Source organism: Hylobates moloch, unplaced genomic scaffold, assembly GCF_009828535.3.
Source record: "Hylobates moloch isolate HMO894 unplaced genomic scaffold, HMol_V3 SCAFFOLD_5, whole genome shotgun sequence".
Taxonomy (NCBI): domain Eukaryota; kingdom Metazoa; phylum Chordata; class Mammalia; order Primates; family Hylobatidae; genus Hylobates; species Hylobates moloch.
This window is the reverse complement of record NW_026652280.1, coordinates 22,669,742-22,686,347: the sequence shown is the minus strand read 5'-3', so window position 1 is coordinate 22,686,347 and position 16,606 is coordinate 22,669,742. Positions and strand designations below refer to the sequence as shown.

Below are 16,606 nucleotides of genomic sequence, written 5' to 3'. Positions count from 1 at the left end.
TTGGGATGTTGTTTAGTTTACTGCAGGAATTGTTAATCCACAATCCATGGCTGCCTTGACATTCTTCTGCAGAATTTGATGGGTATGGCTGTGTGTGTAGTTTCCTGGGGAAAGGACTGATGGCTTTCATCAGATTCTTAAAGGGTTCCGTGACCGAGAAGAAATTCAGAATCACTACTTTTCAGTGTTTCCACTGACTCTTATCCTGGCTTTACAATACTCTTCCCTTCTCATCCTTTCCATTTCAATCCATTCTCATCTAACAGTTGACTATAATATAAAAATTATTATATGCTTTTGTTGGTCGGATATGTTGTATTAAAGTCTATATGCCATTTTCTTCATTTAGAAAAGAGCCATGTTTAATAGGTATTCAGAATAAGCCCAACAGTATGAGAAAAGTCAGGCTTAGTGAGTGAGTACCTTCCTAGGCCTGCCCCCGATAACTTATGGAACTGTGGTTAATTCCCTGTCTTAAACCTGAAGCATGTGTTCCTCTTAATCAGCATGCTGTACTGTTCTGTGACTTAGGCACTATTTTCTTTCTTCCCTTCAAAAAACAAACAAACAAAAACTCTTCTAAATTACAATTTGCTTTTTGTAACCCTTGCTGGTTTTCTTTTTTAAATGTCAAAATGCCTTCTGAAGTAGATAAAGTTTTGTGGCTTAATAGCCATTAGACATAAGTATACAAATTGTCAGCATCATCCTCAACATAAAGGAATACATGTTCACTGAGATCTAGGTCATCTCATCAGATTTAGAAATAATAGTGAACTATTAACATGTTTAACAAAATCATATGAAGAGCTTACCACACACTTGACATCATTGTTCTATATCAGTACATACACCAGAATATAGAGGAAAATAGATGCTTCAGGAGGGAAGCTTTTTCAAACTACGTGTTCTACATTCTCTATCCTTCATTGCAACGTGCCTGTAATGAGAGGTGTTACTGAGGGGGAGTATTTTACATATGAACTGTGTTAGATGCAGAAGAAAGGCTAAGAAATACCATCTTACATTATTGAAAACCATCTCTACTTTGCAAGACCCTGAGTTAGGGAGAAACATTGTTTGGAATTTAAGATCACTGATATGTTTTGAAATTATATATACTCATTTACATATAATATGTAATTAAAACACTTTAGAATATGGTATAAAACAATATAGCCTAACTTTTCAAAGAATGTGGCTGAGCAAACCATTTATTCAAGGTCTTGTGTAGTCTTGAGGTTCAATACATTTTTCAGTTAAAAAATCAAAAATGGATTATATTTTGTAAGTATGCTTCAAAAGAATTACAAAAGTAAAATTCCCCTTTTGCTCTTTTATTCTGTAATTTCAGGCAAGGCACTGACGTTTCTTCTGCTACAGCCTCCAAGCCCCAAACTTCCTCCACACAGCACTATCCGAAGAACAGCCATTGATCTGATTGGACGCGGGTTCACTGTTTGGGAGCCTTACATGGATGTGTCCGCTGTTCTGATGGGGCTTCTCGAACTTTGTGCCGATGCTGAGAAACAACTTGCCAAGTATGTGCGGATTCTGGTTAATTTAATTTGTCACCATTTTTTGTTTTAGGGGTTTTTTTGGTGGGTTTATTGATCATTCTGTATAGATTATTCATGTTTAATAGATAAAAAAATAGCCAAGTGTCTCAATATGTGAAGTTTTGAATATGGACAATGAAAAGAAAGCATGTTTCTATAATTTTAACACAATCGGGATTTAGCCCTGAGCCAGTGAATGTTATGTGACATAGTTTTCCAATTGTATGTTATACCGTGAAATGTTACTTGCTAATAATAGTATAATATTGTTTATAAGGAAAATGATATATATATTAAATACCTGATACTTGATCAGAAATGACTATGGCCAGCATACGTGGCCAAATTGGGGAATTGCTCCTCCACACTCATATTAGCTTTTAAATCAACTATGTTGAGGTTTCACTTAAACACAGTAAAGGACCAGCCATGAGGAGGTGGCAGTGATCCAGGGAAGCAATGATGAGAGAGTTCTACAAGAGGAAGATGAACTGAGGGAGTTGCTAAAGTCAAATAGGTGGGAAACACAAGTGGTGACCAACTGACTAGGATTGATGGGGCAGCAGGTCCTGTTGGTGGTGGAGATTACTGTTGGTTTGAAAACTCAGCCTCCTGATTCCTGCAAAGAGTTCTTTTGTTTCCTTTTGGTGTATAATACACATATCATGAAATTTACCACTGTAGCCATCTTAAAGTGTACAATTCAGTGGCATTAAGTATAATCACAGTGTTGTGCAACTGTTACCACTATTTAGTCCCCACAGAAGTCACCCTGAATGAAAGCCCCATGCCCATTAAGCAGTCCTCCTCTGTTACCACTTCACCAGGCCCTGGCAACCATTAATCTTCTTTCTGTCTCTGTGAATTTGCCTATTCTGCATATCTCATATAAACAGAACCATACAAACTGTGGTCCTTTGTGACTGGCTTCTTCACTGATATGATGTCTTTCAAGTTCCATTCGTGTTGTGGCATATAATAGTGCTTTGTTGCTTTTTATGGCCGAATAACATTCCATTCATGGTTATATCACGTACAGTTAATCCATTTACCTGTTGATGGACATGTGGGTTGTTTCTGCCTTTTGGCTATTGTGAATATAGCTGCTATAAACATTTGTGCATAAGTATTTGAACACCTGTTTTCATTTGAGTAGATATGTAGGAGTAGAATTTCTGGGTCATCTGATAATTCCATGTTTAACTTATTGAGGAACCACCAGACTGTTTTCCCACCAGCAGTGCACAAGAGTTCCATTTTCTCTACAGCTTCGCCAACACTGGTTTTTTCTTTCTTTCTCTCTTTTTTATTTTTTTAGTATAATCATCCCAGTGGGTATGAAGTGGTTGGAATTCTTGAACTGTCCCATAATGCCGTCCTTAATGAAAATGTTACCACCACTTGGATTTTCTCAATAAATGGTGTTTCATTCTTGTCCTTGTTAACTTTTTTTTTAAAAGTAGAGTTCTTAGCCCTTTGCTTTGCCATTCCCTTAAGTTCTGGCATGCTTTGGGTCCATAGTTTTCTTTTTTTTTTATTTTTATTTTTATTTTTTTATTTTTATTTTTTATTATTATACTTTAGGTTTTAGGGTACATGTGCACAATGTGCAGATTTGTTACATATGTATCCATGTGCTATGTTGTTTTGCTGCACCCATTAACTCGTCATTTAGCATTAGGTATATCTCCTAATGCTGTCCCTCCCCCTCCCCCCACCCCACAACAGTCCCCAGTGTGTGATGTTCCCCTTCCTGTGTCTATGAGTTCCCATTGTTCAATTCCCACCTATGAGTGAGAACATGCGGTGTTTGGTTTTTTGTCCTTGTGATAGTTTACTAAGAATGATGTTTTCCAGTTTCATCCATGTCCCTACAAAGGACGTGAACTCATCATTTTTTATGGCTGCATAGTATTCCATGGTGTATATGTGCCACATTTTCTTAATCCAGTCCATCGTTGTTGGACATTTGGGTTGGTTCCAAGTCTTTGCTATTGTGAATAGTGCCGCAATAAACATACGTGTGCATGTGTCTTTATAGCAGCATGATTTATAGTCCTTTGGGTATATACCCAGTAATGGGATGGCTGGGTCAAATGGTATTTCTAGTTCTAGATCCCTGAGGAATCGCCACACTGACTTCCACAATGGTTGACCTAGTTTACAGTCCCACCAACAGTGTAAAAGTGTTCCTATTTCTCCACATCCTCTCCAGCACCTGTTGTTTCCTGACTTTTTAATGATGGCCATTCTAACTGGTGTGAGATGGTATCTCACTGTGGTTTTGATTTGCATTTCTCTGATGGCCAGTGATGATGAGCATTTTTTCATGTGTTTTTTGGCTGCATAAATGTCTTCTTTTGAGAAGTGTCTGTTCATGTCCTTCACCCACTTTTTGATGGGGTTGTTTATTTTTTTCTTGTAAATTTGTTTGAGTTCAATGTAGATTCTGGATATTAGCCCTTTGTCAGATGAGTAGGTTGCAAAAATTTTCTCCCACTCTGTAGGTTACCTGTTCACTCTGATGGTAGTTTGTTTTGCTGTGCAGAAGCTCTTTAGTTTAATGAGATCCCATTTGTCAATTTTGGCTTTTGTTGCCATTGCTTTTGGTGTTTTAGACATGAAGTCCTTGCCCACACCTATGTCCTGAATGGTATTGCCTAGGTTTTCTTGTAGGATTTTAATGGTTTTAGGTCTAACATGTAAGTCTTTAATCCATCTTGAATTAATTTTTGTATAAGGTGTAAGGAAGGATCCAGTTTCAACTTTCTACATATGGCTAGCCAGTTTTCCCAGCACCATTTATTAAATAGGGAATCCTTTCCCCATTTCTTGTTTTTGTCAGGTTTGTCAAAGATCAGATAGTTGTAGATATGTGGCATCATTTCTGAGGGCTCTGTTCTGTTCCATTGATCTATGTCTCTGTTGTGGTACCAGTACCATGCTGTTTTTGTTACTGTAGCCTTGTAGTATAGTTTGAAGTCAGGTAGCGGGGTCCATAGTTTTCTACTGACTGCTCTATGCTCAGGAAGTAGAGACCAGAGAAGCAACTGAAGGCTAGAGTGGAACGCTGTGGCTTTGTCTACAGATTGGGCATTGCCAGCATAAAGTCCCAAGAAGACTGGTAGAGGACATTCATTTCAAACCTAAACAGCTGCTGCCTGCCCCGAGTTACCTCCTATCATACTACTATGCATCCTACACTTTACCTCGGTATCTCCCTAGCCGTATGCCCTCCAGCAAATTACTTTACCTCTCTGTATCTACAAGTTGGAGCTAATTAAAGTACCTGTCTCCTAAGATACATTAAATGGGCTTATATTTGCAAATTACTTAGAAGAGTGAGCATATATTAAGAGATGAAATGTCTTCCTATGTGTCAGAAGTACTGGTGGTGATGCCATTGTTAGGTCCTTGTATTCAGCAGATCAAGAGCTGCCTGACTCTAGAATGAGCAGTTTAGCATAATGGTAGGCAAGATAGTTTTCTGGATACAGGAGGACTGAAGATTCTCAATGGGACTTGAAGGATTAGGAGGCAATTTGAGCCCAGGAGTCTGTGCCTATAGTACGAGGCAGCTGGCCTTTGCGTGAAGCCCTAGAACATCTTTTCAACCTCTGCCCTCCCCTTGGCTGCAGCTGCCGTGTGCACCCACCACCCGTCAGCAGTGCTGGCTTCTGTTATTGCAGTTCTCCTGGTTTGTCTTGAGAAACATTCACATTTTTCGATTGTCTGAAATTTGACTTAATTTTGGAGCCTATTTTTAAATCTGATCAAAACACAATTTCAGTAGTATACACTGTTTTGTTGCCTGGGAGGAGAAGTGATGGGCTTTTATTCAGGGTTAGTATTTAATATTTTGTTTGATTTTGTTTTTAAATAAATTTACATTAGGCTTGTACCAGCAAGCATAAAGATGCGCTTAGGTCTTATCTACATGTAGTTTGTCCACAGACACAAACACTGAAGTTTTCAGTGGGCAATTTAAATCTTGCTATTACATCCTTTTCTGTCATGAAGATTAGTATGACTTTCTATACACAGCTCTGAATAAATGAATGTATCAGCATGTAGCCTTGAGGAGTCCAATGTAATTTTCATCATGATAAATTGCATAATAAGCAAGAAAATGTTTGCTTATTAATCTATAACAAGATTTAGATGGAAAATGGCCTGTTACATCCGTGACACACTCGGCAGAGGGTGCAGAGGCCTGAGATGGTGGGAAGTGGAGCAGCGATGTGTGCAGGGGGTTAAGTGTGGATCTTACCCTTGTGCTGCCCTGCTGGGCTGCCCCTTTTTGTGCCTGATTTACTGTGTACACAGTAACGGTGCTCAGCCGCCTTGCTTCTGTCTGTGATGTTAAGCTTGCTTTATGAAGAAGCTTTTATGTTAGGCCTGTGCTTTTTAAAATTTCAGTTCACGTTTATTGAAAAAGAAAAAAAAAAACATAAGCAGTGTTTCCTACTTTCTTCATATTCTTGTGAGTTTATGAGGGCAAGGGTTTTGTGGAGGGGCAACCAGTCAGGTCCCCTGCCTTGTCTGGAGAACGCATACCATGGCAGAGTTCCCTTTTGACTCTCCCCCATGTCCCGACATCTCCTGCTGAGCTAACTCCTAAGAGGTCTCCTAAAACACTGTATATGCCTCGAGATGAAGAGGGTATTTTCTGGCTGGGCTTGGTGGCTCATGCTTGTAATCCCAGCACTTTGGGAGGTTGAGGTGAGAGGATCGCTTGAGCCCAGGAATTTGAGACCAGCCTGAGCAAAATAGGAAGACCCCTCCATCTCTAAAAAATAAATAAATAAAAAATGAACGGGGCATGTGGCATACACCTGTGGTCCCAGCTACTCAGGAGGCTGAGGGGGAAGGATTGCTTGAGCCAAGAAGTTCAAGGTTGCAGTGAGCCATGATCGAATCACTGCACTCCAGCATGGGCAACAGTGAGACCCGACTCTTAAAAAAATAGAGTATTTTTTTCAGAATTGGTTACACCTTTATTTTAGAAACATGATATGCAGTTTTACGTCTTTGAAATCAAAATATCTACAGTTGTTTTCTAGTGTTTTCAGATATTTTGCCAAATTTTATTTATTAATGAATCAAGCATATTGAATAAGTAATATGTGAAAGGAACAACATTAGGTTTTCTCTGTAGTTGCAAATTTGAATCAAAGATCATGTCTTCAAGACAGTTGCAGTCTTACAGGAAAGACAAGGTCTGCCCCCAAATAACCATGACACAAAGTGAGAAGGAAGTTGAAAAGTATAGACATTCAGGGCATAGTGAAATGAATCACCCTGGGTAACCAGAGGGGATGCAAGGAGGGGTTTCATTTGGATCTGTCATTTGAGTAATTATGAGGAGAGGAGGGGAAGGACAGGGGCATGCGAAAGAAAGGGGTAGGAAAGCACAGGCATGCCAAACATCTGGTGAAAGGAGGAAAATGCTATTTTTAGCTAATTTTATTTGTTAATTTCTTGTAGAACTTAAACTGGGATTTTCCCATGTAAAACTCAAACACAGTGGCTGGATGTGGTGGCTCATACCTGTAATCCTAGCAATTTGGGAGGCTGAGGTGGGAGGATTGCTTGAGATCAGGAGTTTGAAAACAGCCTGAGTAACATAACGAGACCCTGTCTCTACAAAAAAAAATAATAATTACCTGGGCATGGTGGCATGTACCTGTAGTCCCAACTACCAGGAAGGCTGAGGAGGAAAGATCGCTTGAGTCTCGGAGGCCAAGGCTGCAGTAACTGGTGACTGGACCACTACTCTACAGCCTGGGTGACAGAACAAGACCTTGACTCTAAATAAATAAATAAATCTCAAACATAATTTCCTTCCCAATTATCTCAGGGGAATAGATTAGGGTCAGATAAAGGATTGGTATACCTTTACTTTATGAAAAGATTGTTGCAGTGAGTTTTTTCTTTGCTTTTAGCACCTATCACATAGCTAGCCTTATGCAGGGATATAGAGCCCTGGGATGCAGTCCTCCTATTGAATGCTTACTACCTATGAGTTTCTGTGCTATTCAGATCTCCAATGTCCTCAACTTGTTATAGAGAAGTTCAATAAATAGGCATTATCATCCCCACTTTGCAGATGAGAAGAAAATGAATCTGATAGAGAGATGTTGCCTCTTGTCCAGAGTAACATTGTAGTCACTGAAAAAAATAAGATTCAAACCCTAGTCTAGCTTATTCCAAAAGCCAAAGCTCCTAATACTGTGCGATCTTGCATTCCAAATCTTAACATCCACAGAGTTAAAACAATTTGTTAAAGTACATAATCAGAATTTTCAGTGTACTTTAGATTTTTAAATATGTTTAATAAAATTATTTTCAGCTGGTCATGGTGGTTCACACCTGTAATCCCAGCACTTTGGGAGGCTGAGGCGGGATCACTTAAGCCCAGGAGTCTGAGACCAGCCTGGGCAACATAGTGAGAACCTGTCTCTACAAAATTTAAAAAATTTAAAAAACTACAGGAGCAGGTAGTTCCAGCTACCTAGGAGGCTGAGGCAGGAGGATCACTTGAGCCCAGGAGGTCAAGACTGCAGTGAGCTATGATCGTACCACTGTACTCCAGCCTGGGCAACAGAGCAAGACCCTGTCTCAAAAAAAAAATATTTTCATCAAAGATTTTGTACCTTCTAGATTGTAAAAGCCTTATTTACATATCAGTAAACTCCTGAGTGCTTGTGTCATATATTATGTGTTTACTCTTATTTACTCTTAACATTTGCCAAGTGATTTGCACACAACAAATGTTGAATAAAGTCATGAGATTTAAAGATTTTCATTTTAGAGATGAAAATCTTTTTCAACATCGTCTGATCTAGTACCCCAGTGTGCTATTAAGCAAAAATAAGGTTTAGACAGATTAAACAACTTGGCTGAGGTCACAGTGGTACTCGAAGAGCCAACTGTCACTCAGGTTTCCTGACTCCCATCTTGCAGCTCCTGTACCATATGGCTATGCCACCCTTAATAAGGTGAGTGATTCACAGGTAAAATCTTATGTGAGGAAATTTTAAATAATGGGGATGGACTGTTCATTCATGATGACCTGTTTCAGAGAAAATTGAGACTGTACTTCATTGGAATCATAGACTGAGCCATCCCCAGCTAATTATGAGAAAAGTAGAAACATACAGTGTTATAGTTTTTATGCATTCATAATTTTGTTAGATCAGCATGGTTATGTACATATTGATTGATAACATGATAGAAACAGTAGAAAATCCCACTATACAAAGGAGCAGAAAAATTCTTGTGCTCTTGGAAGCCTAGACTTCCATCTCTCTAAGTTGTGGTCTGTGATTTTGATCCATTTGCCTCGTTCATGTGGCAGGGCCTTTACTCTGAAAGAGAACAGTGGAGCATTGCCGGCCCAGCGGCTGAAGGGGCCGGACGAGCATCACATACTGCCACAGCTGAGGGACATTAGGGAATTACAGACTGCCCACTGCTTTTCTGGGATCATCACAGTTTACCAAACATTCAGAGAGAAGCATAAAGTCACTGGAAACCCCACATGCTTTGATGACACACAGATAAGTGCCATACATTAGAAAGATTCTTTTTGAACTACATAGAATGGGAGAAAAACATTTTTTGTATGCTAACTCAAACCTCAACCATTCGTGAATTTTGGGGGTGAGGAGTGGAGAAAGAAACACATCATACAAACACTAAGATGCTTTAGGATTCCATATTTAAGCTATTCATATTTTTCCTGTTTCTGTGAAATTTATTCTTAACAGAAAATTTATAATCTGAGGAAGCCATATAAGTAAATCCTATTAGCATAGTTTTTATTCACTGTAATTGTATTTAGCATATAGGAAACAGATCTTAAAGTTACACATTTGAGGGAGGAATTGCCACCTTTGAGTTTAGGAACTCAATGCCACCTGCGAGTTATAAAATAAAGGTACAACATGACAGAGGAATTGAAGATATCTTGTGAAATTGAGGACAAATATTAACATACCTGTTTAGCCAGGAAGGAATAAAATGGGAATCCCAGGGGCTATACATTAAGTATGCATTTTTAAAGTCATTTTAGAAGTCTTTGTTTCTGATGTGGCCTCTTTTCATCACCCCATTCCTATTAACCAAAATTTTCAGACTATTCAATGAAAGTTTATGTGTCTCCTCCACTGGCCCCCCTGGAATATTCTCTTACATTATCCCTTAATCTGACAGATGATAAAGTCTGACAATTTTAGATCATGACATTTAACCAAAGTGTTCTTACATGTAACTTTTGAAATGCTTTCACCACGATGGAGTGAGCTTTAGAACGGGATTAATGAGCAGTTCTGTGAAGAGAGAGCTCAGCCTGCATGGACTATTTTTCCATTCATATTTTTATTTAAAATATCTGTCATCTCTGATATTTCATATTGGGTGTGTACACTGAAATGCTGAGTAAAACAGAGAGTCTGTCGTGTCCTCATTTTTTAGAATAAAGAGAACCGAAAGACCCATCCTGTAAACCTGTGTAACGGATGATCCGCGTAACAGCCAGATAGGCGGGATCAGATGACACAAATGCGTTCCATGTTTACATGCAGATTCCAGAATAAGGTTGACACTCCTTTAATTTCAAACCTCTGATAGTATGGTCCTTCTTCATTCAGATAGAATCTCACATTAAAATATATCACACAGACAATGCACTCTTGACTTTAAAGATAACCAAATGCAGAATTAGACTTCATCTGTTGGGACTACGAGATCAATTGCTTTGACTTCATTGCCTGGTCAATTCAGTCCAATAACTAGCTTAAATGATTTTTTTTTCCTCCTGCTGAATTTGCCAGCTACTTCACTTACTGCGTAACTATGGAGCTACCACCATGTCCAGGGGCTGTACTGGGTACTTTGGGGAGATACACAGAATTGGCAGGCATGTTTCAAATCTGTACAGAGTTCATAATCTACAACTAATTAGTAAGGCCTGGCAGAATGTGATTTAGTATTAAGGGCCTGGAATAAATGGGGTTTGCTGTTGATTATTTTTGTTTCACTAGAAGTCAATGAGTGCTATCGTAGTTAGAGAATGCCATGTGGGAAGACCAGAATTGAACAGAGAGGAGGGAGGAGACTGCACCAATGGGGAAAGGGCTAGAGGAGAAACATTAGCAAAATACTGGAATAAAATAAAGGAACAGACCTTTAGGGACCAGCTTGGAAATTAGCCTGACTTCAGGAGCATTGGTGTTGAAAAGAGTGAGTTGAAAATTAGGGAACTAGATTATGGAGGGCCTAGAATCTTAAGCCAAGGTGTTTAGAGTTTTTCCTAGAGGTGGTAGAGAAGGCTACTTTTAAGTAGGGCAACCAGGAAATAAAGTTGGTGCTTTGGGAAGATGACTATGATGATGGTGAATTGAGTAGACTAGAGGAGGGACACAGGGTTTCTCCCTATGCCTTGACCATCTCTCTGCCCTCACACACATAGCCCCCTACTTTTGCACTGTGGATGCCATACCCTACAGGTCACTGCAGAGCCCTGACCTCAGAGCTGTAGAATTATCCACATTCTGCAGTCCTGCGCTCAGACTGCCAAATGCTAATGGAGGGAATCCCTCAGGTGCACCCACTGATGCCTCTTCAAAAGCACTGGCTTTTCCAGCTTCCACTGAACTCAGTGGGCAATAGGTTCACATGTCTTTGATTCACTTCCTTCCCCCTTACCCTATAGCTTCTCTTCTAGACCCACCAACCAGCACCAAAGCACCAACCTTTATCATTTTTATTGCTATAGGAAGTTTGCTGATTCTCCCAAATTTACAAGGCCAATTGACATGGGGGAAGGATGATGTGTGGCTAGGCCTTTTGGCTTGAAGCAGCGACCTGCTGATAGTTTATCTCATTTTCCCTTCACTTCGCTTCTTTTTATGAGAAGCATCTTTGGTCAGAAGAAGCATTTATTGTACATATAATATAGGAACCGGCAGGGCTAGTTGTTTTTGTATTTGTTACCTCATTTAGTCTTCTTGTCAGTGCTGTGAAGTAGATGTTTTAATACACCCATTTTACAGATGTTGTGCTTATTCATTCCAGGGTGGCCACAGGACACAGCATAAGGGTAAGGGGAAACTATCTATTTGTCACTGTGACATGAGCCCTGAAGATCTGTCAACTGACCACTCCCACACTCAAGTGCACACATGATTGTATCTATTCATTTTGGGTGTGTGTGTGTGTGTGTGTGTGTGCATGTGTCTGTCTCCCTCTCTTAGCTTCTCACTAAACATTTCTTTTCCATGAAAAGAACCAGAGAAGGATGGAAGCGAGAACTTAGAGGTAATGGCGAGTTTGCTATGATCCTGCTTATGTTGGTTTCCAATGGCAAGGGGTCCCAGCAGCACACAGCTGGGGATAGACTGGACTTCTCTGGATTCTAGGAGGACACTGTAACTCTTGTCCTGCAGAAGCCAGACCCTTTCTCTTAGCACCTAGGGAGCAGTATATCCACGGGGAGGGCAGACAGGTGCCCAGAGCCATGAACTACAGCAGGAGTAACACCTTCCCTATTACTGTATTTCTCATGACACAGCCCAGCTCTTTGGGCAGCAGGATCACTAACACACATATTTATGTTTCAGATGCAATCCTCAGTACACAAGCCTGGTTCAGCAGTGTATTGCCAATCCCACACCTGTGAAGTTGGTCATTTTTGTACCCACACATCAGACTTCTTTATTTAGCTGAGTTTGATCTTTCTGATAACTCTGTAGATCTTAGTTCTGTTATGTAATATGGCTGCTCTCCCTTACAACTTTATAACCACACCAACTGATAACTGTGCATCCTGTATCTTCATTCAAACCATTATTAATACTGAATAAAACAGCTGAAGGCCAAGTATTATATCACTAAATTCTTCTCTCAAAGATGCAATCTAACCATTCATCCAAAGCCACTGAGTTTAGTCATGTTACTGGTTCAGTAATCCAAGTAACCACAATATGGTCACGCCTCTCCCCCCTGTATTGTCTCCAAAGGTTAGCTGTCCTGAAAGACATCCACAACTACCCAGCCTGTCACTTAAGTTCTCGGACCCACCTTCTTGCTTGTAAATACCTGTATCAACCACTTCATAGGGATATTCTGGAGCAGATGCAAAGGGCATGAAATAACACAGGAAAGCCTGGCTTTCAACCTAGACCTTGGGCTCTGCACCCAGTTCTTCCTCTGTAGCATGCCTTCCAGATCTAGGAGGGGCTGCCCGAGAGATGGACATTCCTTTTCCCTAGCTGACTGCTTGTCAGGGATGTTGCCTGGGAAATCTTTCCCAACTCCAGCATTCTGTGATTTTATTGATTTTCCCAAACTTGATTTCATTTTGTTTCGAATTATTCAATTAATGTAACATTTTGATTGTTTACAGCCTTTCGGTATCATCAATCCCTATTCATCCACATTGATGGATGAAAAGAAGCATCACAGGGTATCTACGTGTAGTTTAATTGGCTTTTGTATTGTTTAAAACTTGACTTAAAATTTGGGTTTGTAATCTGAATTTTACAATAAGTATTAAGCAGTCTAGCCCCAGCACTACTCACACAGTAAACATTTCTTTCACTGAATTTGCAGCTAGCCAAGTTTAATCCAGAAAAGAAACTGGCCAACTGCCCATCCTGCTTTCTCGCAAAACACCTCTTTCCAACTCCTACTGGGACCCAAGAGCATCGGGCTCTTCCATGGCAGGGAGGTGGAGAGATGCCCACCGATGCCTTCTGCTTGTGCATTGTTCAATATGTGTGTGTTCTCTCAGCTCACATCTTTCTTTTTAGTGTTAAACATCAAAGGAAAACTAAAACTCTCCATACTTCGTCCTCTAAGCCCCTGCTTCGTCTCTACCCTCAGTATGGGAAAAAGAAGAGAGACAGTTTTACTATCAGTCAGAGATTTAAGCAGTGTAACAGTCACAAAGACTTATAAGCAGAATTTCCTTTAACAATGAAGAGAATGCCTACGTAATTTTTATTTTCAGCTACAAGTTAAAATAATGGTTCTTAGATCAATTATAGAGATACCTGTAAACTTTTTGAAAATTTTCAGTAAACACAATCCAGTTTACACATAAAGCACATAGACTCATTTAATTGGAGTAGGGTAAGTGTTCATATGTCTTCAAATACATATTTAAATTTAAAAATATTTAACTCGGGAAACTATAATTGTATCCCATACTGAGTAACAAAATACTCCTTGTATACAGTTAATGGGCAGATCACGTGCCACATTTTAGTAAAGTCTTGATACTGTTCCCAGTGGATTATATATAATATAAAGGAAGCTTGGAATCAAGAATATTGATATTTTCATGTAGTAGAGGTGGGGAGTGAATATAGCATCACTCTCCTATCATGACCCTGGCATTCTCAGAGTTTGGGAAGATTTATTCCATTGTGTGCCTCGTCTTACAAATAGCCTGGACAACATCATGCCATCCCTTCTTTATATAAACAGAATTAGTATCAGCTAATAGAATTTTTGGCATTAGTACTAAATAACTGTTGGTGGAGCATGCTGTTTAGTAGATTGGTTCTAAACGTACTAAACCAGGATAAACCAGCGGTACTAAGGATATTTCAAATGAAAAATAATATACAAACAAAAAATTTTGTCATTCTCAGTACTTGTGACAATTTTATTGACAGGAGTGAATCTTGCCTTCCTTTCAGATATACAACCTTAGATACAGTCTTTTAATATGGCTTTATAAATAAATAATTAACTATTTTTAGAAAAAATTTGAAAATATTCAGCACGATATTCGTTCTTACCTCATTCTGAGCTTTGTGATATGTATTCAGTACTAGTTCTTGATAATTTGTTAACAAGGCATTTTTAACACTTTGGACAGATGCACATACTGTTTTCAATCTTCACGGTTAATTATTCCATTTTGTATTTGATGCCAGAACACCCTGACTCCTAATCACTGCCCATTGTTGCAAGTCCATTATATTCTAACTGTTTGAGTGCTCCCATTGACCTTGAACTGACATTATAAGCTGTGTCTAATCTTTTCAGTCTATATTTCTAATGCTTCTTTTCTTTTTTTCCCTTTTTCTGATCCCTGTTTAGCATCACAATGGGGTTGCCTCTGAGTCCAGCAGCTGACTCGGCCCGCTCTGCGAGGCATGCCCTCTCGCTCATTGCCACCGCCAGACCACCCGCCTTCATCACCACCATAGCCAAAGAGGTGAGCGGAACTTCTCAGTGTGCTCCATCTTCTCATTTAGAGGAATTATTTGATACTATAAGCTGAGAGTTCGTTTCCACAAATCCCCTTTCCAGTTTGTTCTAGAACAATGCAAGTTAATAATTTAGTACTGAAATGAACACGTGTCTGTGTGCATGTACGCTGAATTCCACGGTGTGGTGCATTCATTACTTGTGCTTCTGTATTCATTTCTGTTCTCAAAGTTAAATCACTTATAAATATTTGACAATCATTTTTCAATCTGAATTATAGCAGGCATATGAAAACTCAAATACATTAAAGGTGTTCACAGTTTTCACATATAAGTACCTACTTGTCATCAAAACTAAACTTCTTATTTAGCACTGGCTCTCTAACTGTAAACAAAAAATGTAAGTCATAAACTTGCTAATTGTTTTTCCTATTACTTGTCACAGATAAAGACTTGAATGCCAATTGATTCCCACATTCTTAGTGTTCAAACTAATCGCCCACATCTAACTGGAAAACTAGTAAAGAACAATGAGCCAATTATAGGAACTTTCCTACAGGTCTTAGTAGGAGGAAGTAAAGGAAAGGATGATCAGCTCTTAAATTTTTTTTAAAGATTTATTCCATTTCAGCATGAATAATGGGCAGACTCAGTGTCTATAGGGTATGGGCTCTGGCTGAGTTGTTTTTCCTGTAGCTATGATAAATTTTTAAAATACGAAATAAATACCTCTGAGTCTACTCAGATAAACTGAAACCTGTTGGGCTCATGTCTGCCCCAGAGCTATCCCTAATAGGCATGCTGCAAATATTTGTGCCGTGCATTTCGCTGGGAGGGGAGGAAAGAAAGTCCTAATAGCATTTTGTATAGGCTTATATGAGGCACTGAGGCTTTGAATTCATATCTAAAATGAATTTGTAGACTAAGGGTGTGCATTTTTCTAATAGTGCATAGTGTTATAGTAAGCTTCCACTAGATTTAAAATGCACATATGTATGTATTTATTTTGTAGGTATTATATAGTTATATATAATGTGTGTATATATATGTGGGTATAAATGGCCAATTTTATTAGTCTTGGAAGGTTTTTTTTTTGCCAGTTTTTCCCATCAGTGGAATATGCACAAGTCATAATATTGAATATAGTGAATAAGCCTCACATTACTCTGACAGGTACTTTTATTAATTGTGTTTTCAAACTTCATTTGCACCATTTACATATGAGTATTTTTTTAAAAATGAACTATTAGAATACCCATGCTTTGAATTCATTCTACTACAGCTTTTGGTTGGAAAGATAATTTTAAAGTAACAGTCCACGTTTATTACCTTTAAAAACAAGTTTTCAGCCTGGTACTGTGGCGTGTGCCTGTAATCCTAGCTATTTGGGAGGCTGAGGCAGGAGGATCACTTGAGCCTAGGAGTTTGAGTCTAGCCTGGGCAACATAGTGAAGTGAAACCCTATCTGTAAATATTATATAATAAATGAAACAAAAAACTCACACAAGTTTTCCACTTCACTGTTCAATCTTAGAGTATGAGAGTAAAATACTAAAGTATTTCTCATTATTATCTCTGACCTGTACCCCATTTCTATGCCTACTACCTTATGGCTCTTCCCAGGCTAGTCCAGGGCCTGTTAATATTCTTTCTCCTCTGAACTATAAAGCTTACGATTGTATGGGGAAAATCACACTGAATTTATATTATTTGCCATGCTCATTATTTTTGGAGGCATGTTCATTTGGATTTTCCAACTTAATTGTAAAGCACTTAGAGAATAATTTCTGGGACACGGTGAGTGTGGTTAAAGTATTATTT

At 39.0% G+C, this 16,606-nt stretch overlaps 1 protein-coding gene across 4 annotated transcripts in view; it reads left to right on the top strand.

Annotated features, from left to right (window-relative positions):
• WDR7 (WD repeat domain 7) overlaps positions 1-16,606 on the top strand; it is a 376,679-nt gene that overhangs the window by 271,499 nt on the left and 88,574 nt on the right. For all 4 annotated transcript variants that reach the window (XM_032152211.2, XM_032152210.2, XM_058438305.1 and 1 more), the window contains 2 exons: positions 1,355-1,541; positions 14,676-14,793. In XM_032152211.2, the coding sequence (XP_032008102.1) occupies positions 1,355-1,541; positions 14,676-14,793 (305 nt within the window). The remainder of the gene's footprint in view (positions 1-1,354; positions 1,542-14,675; positions 14,794-16,606) is intronic.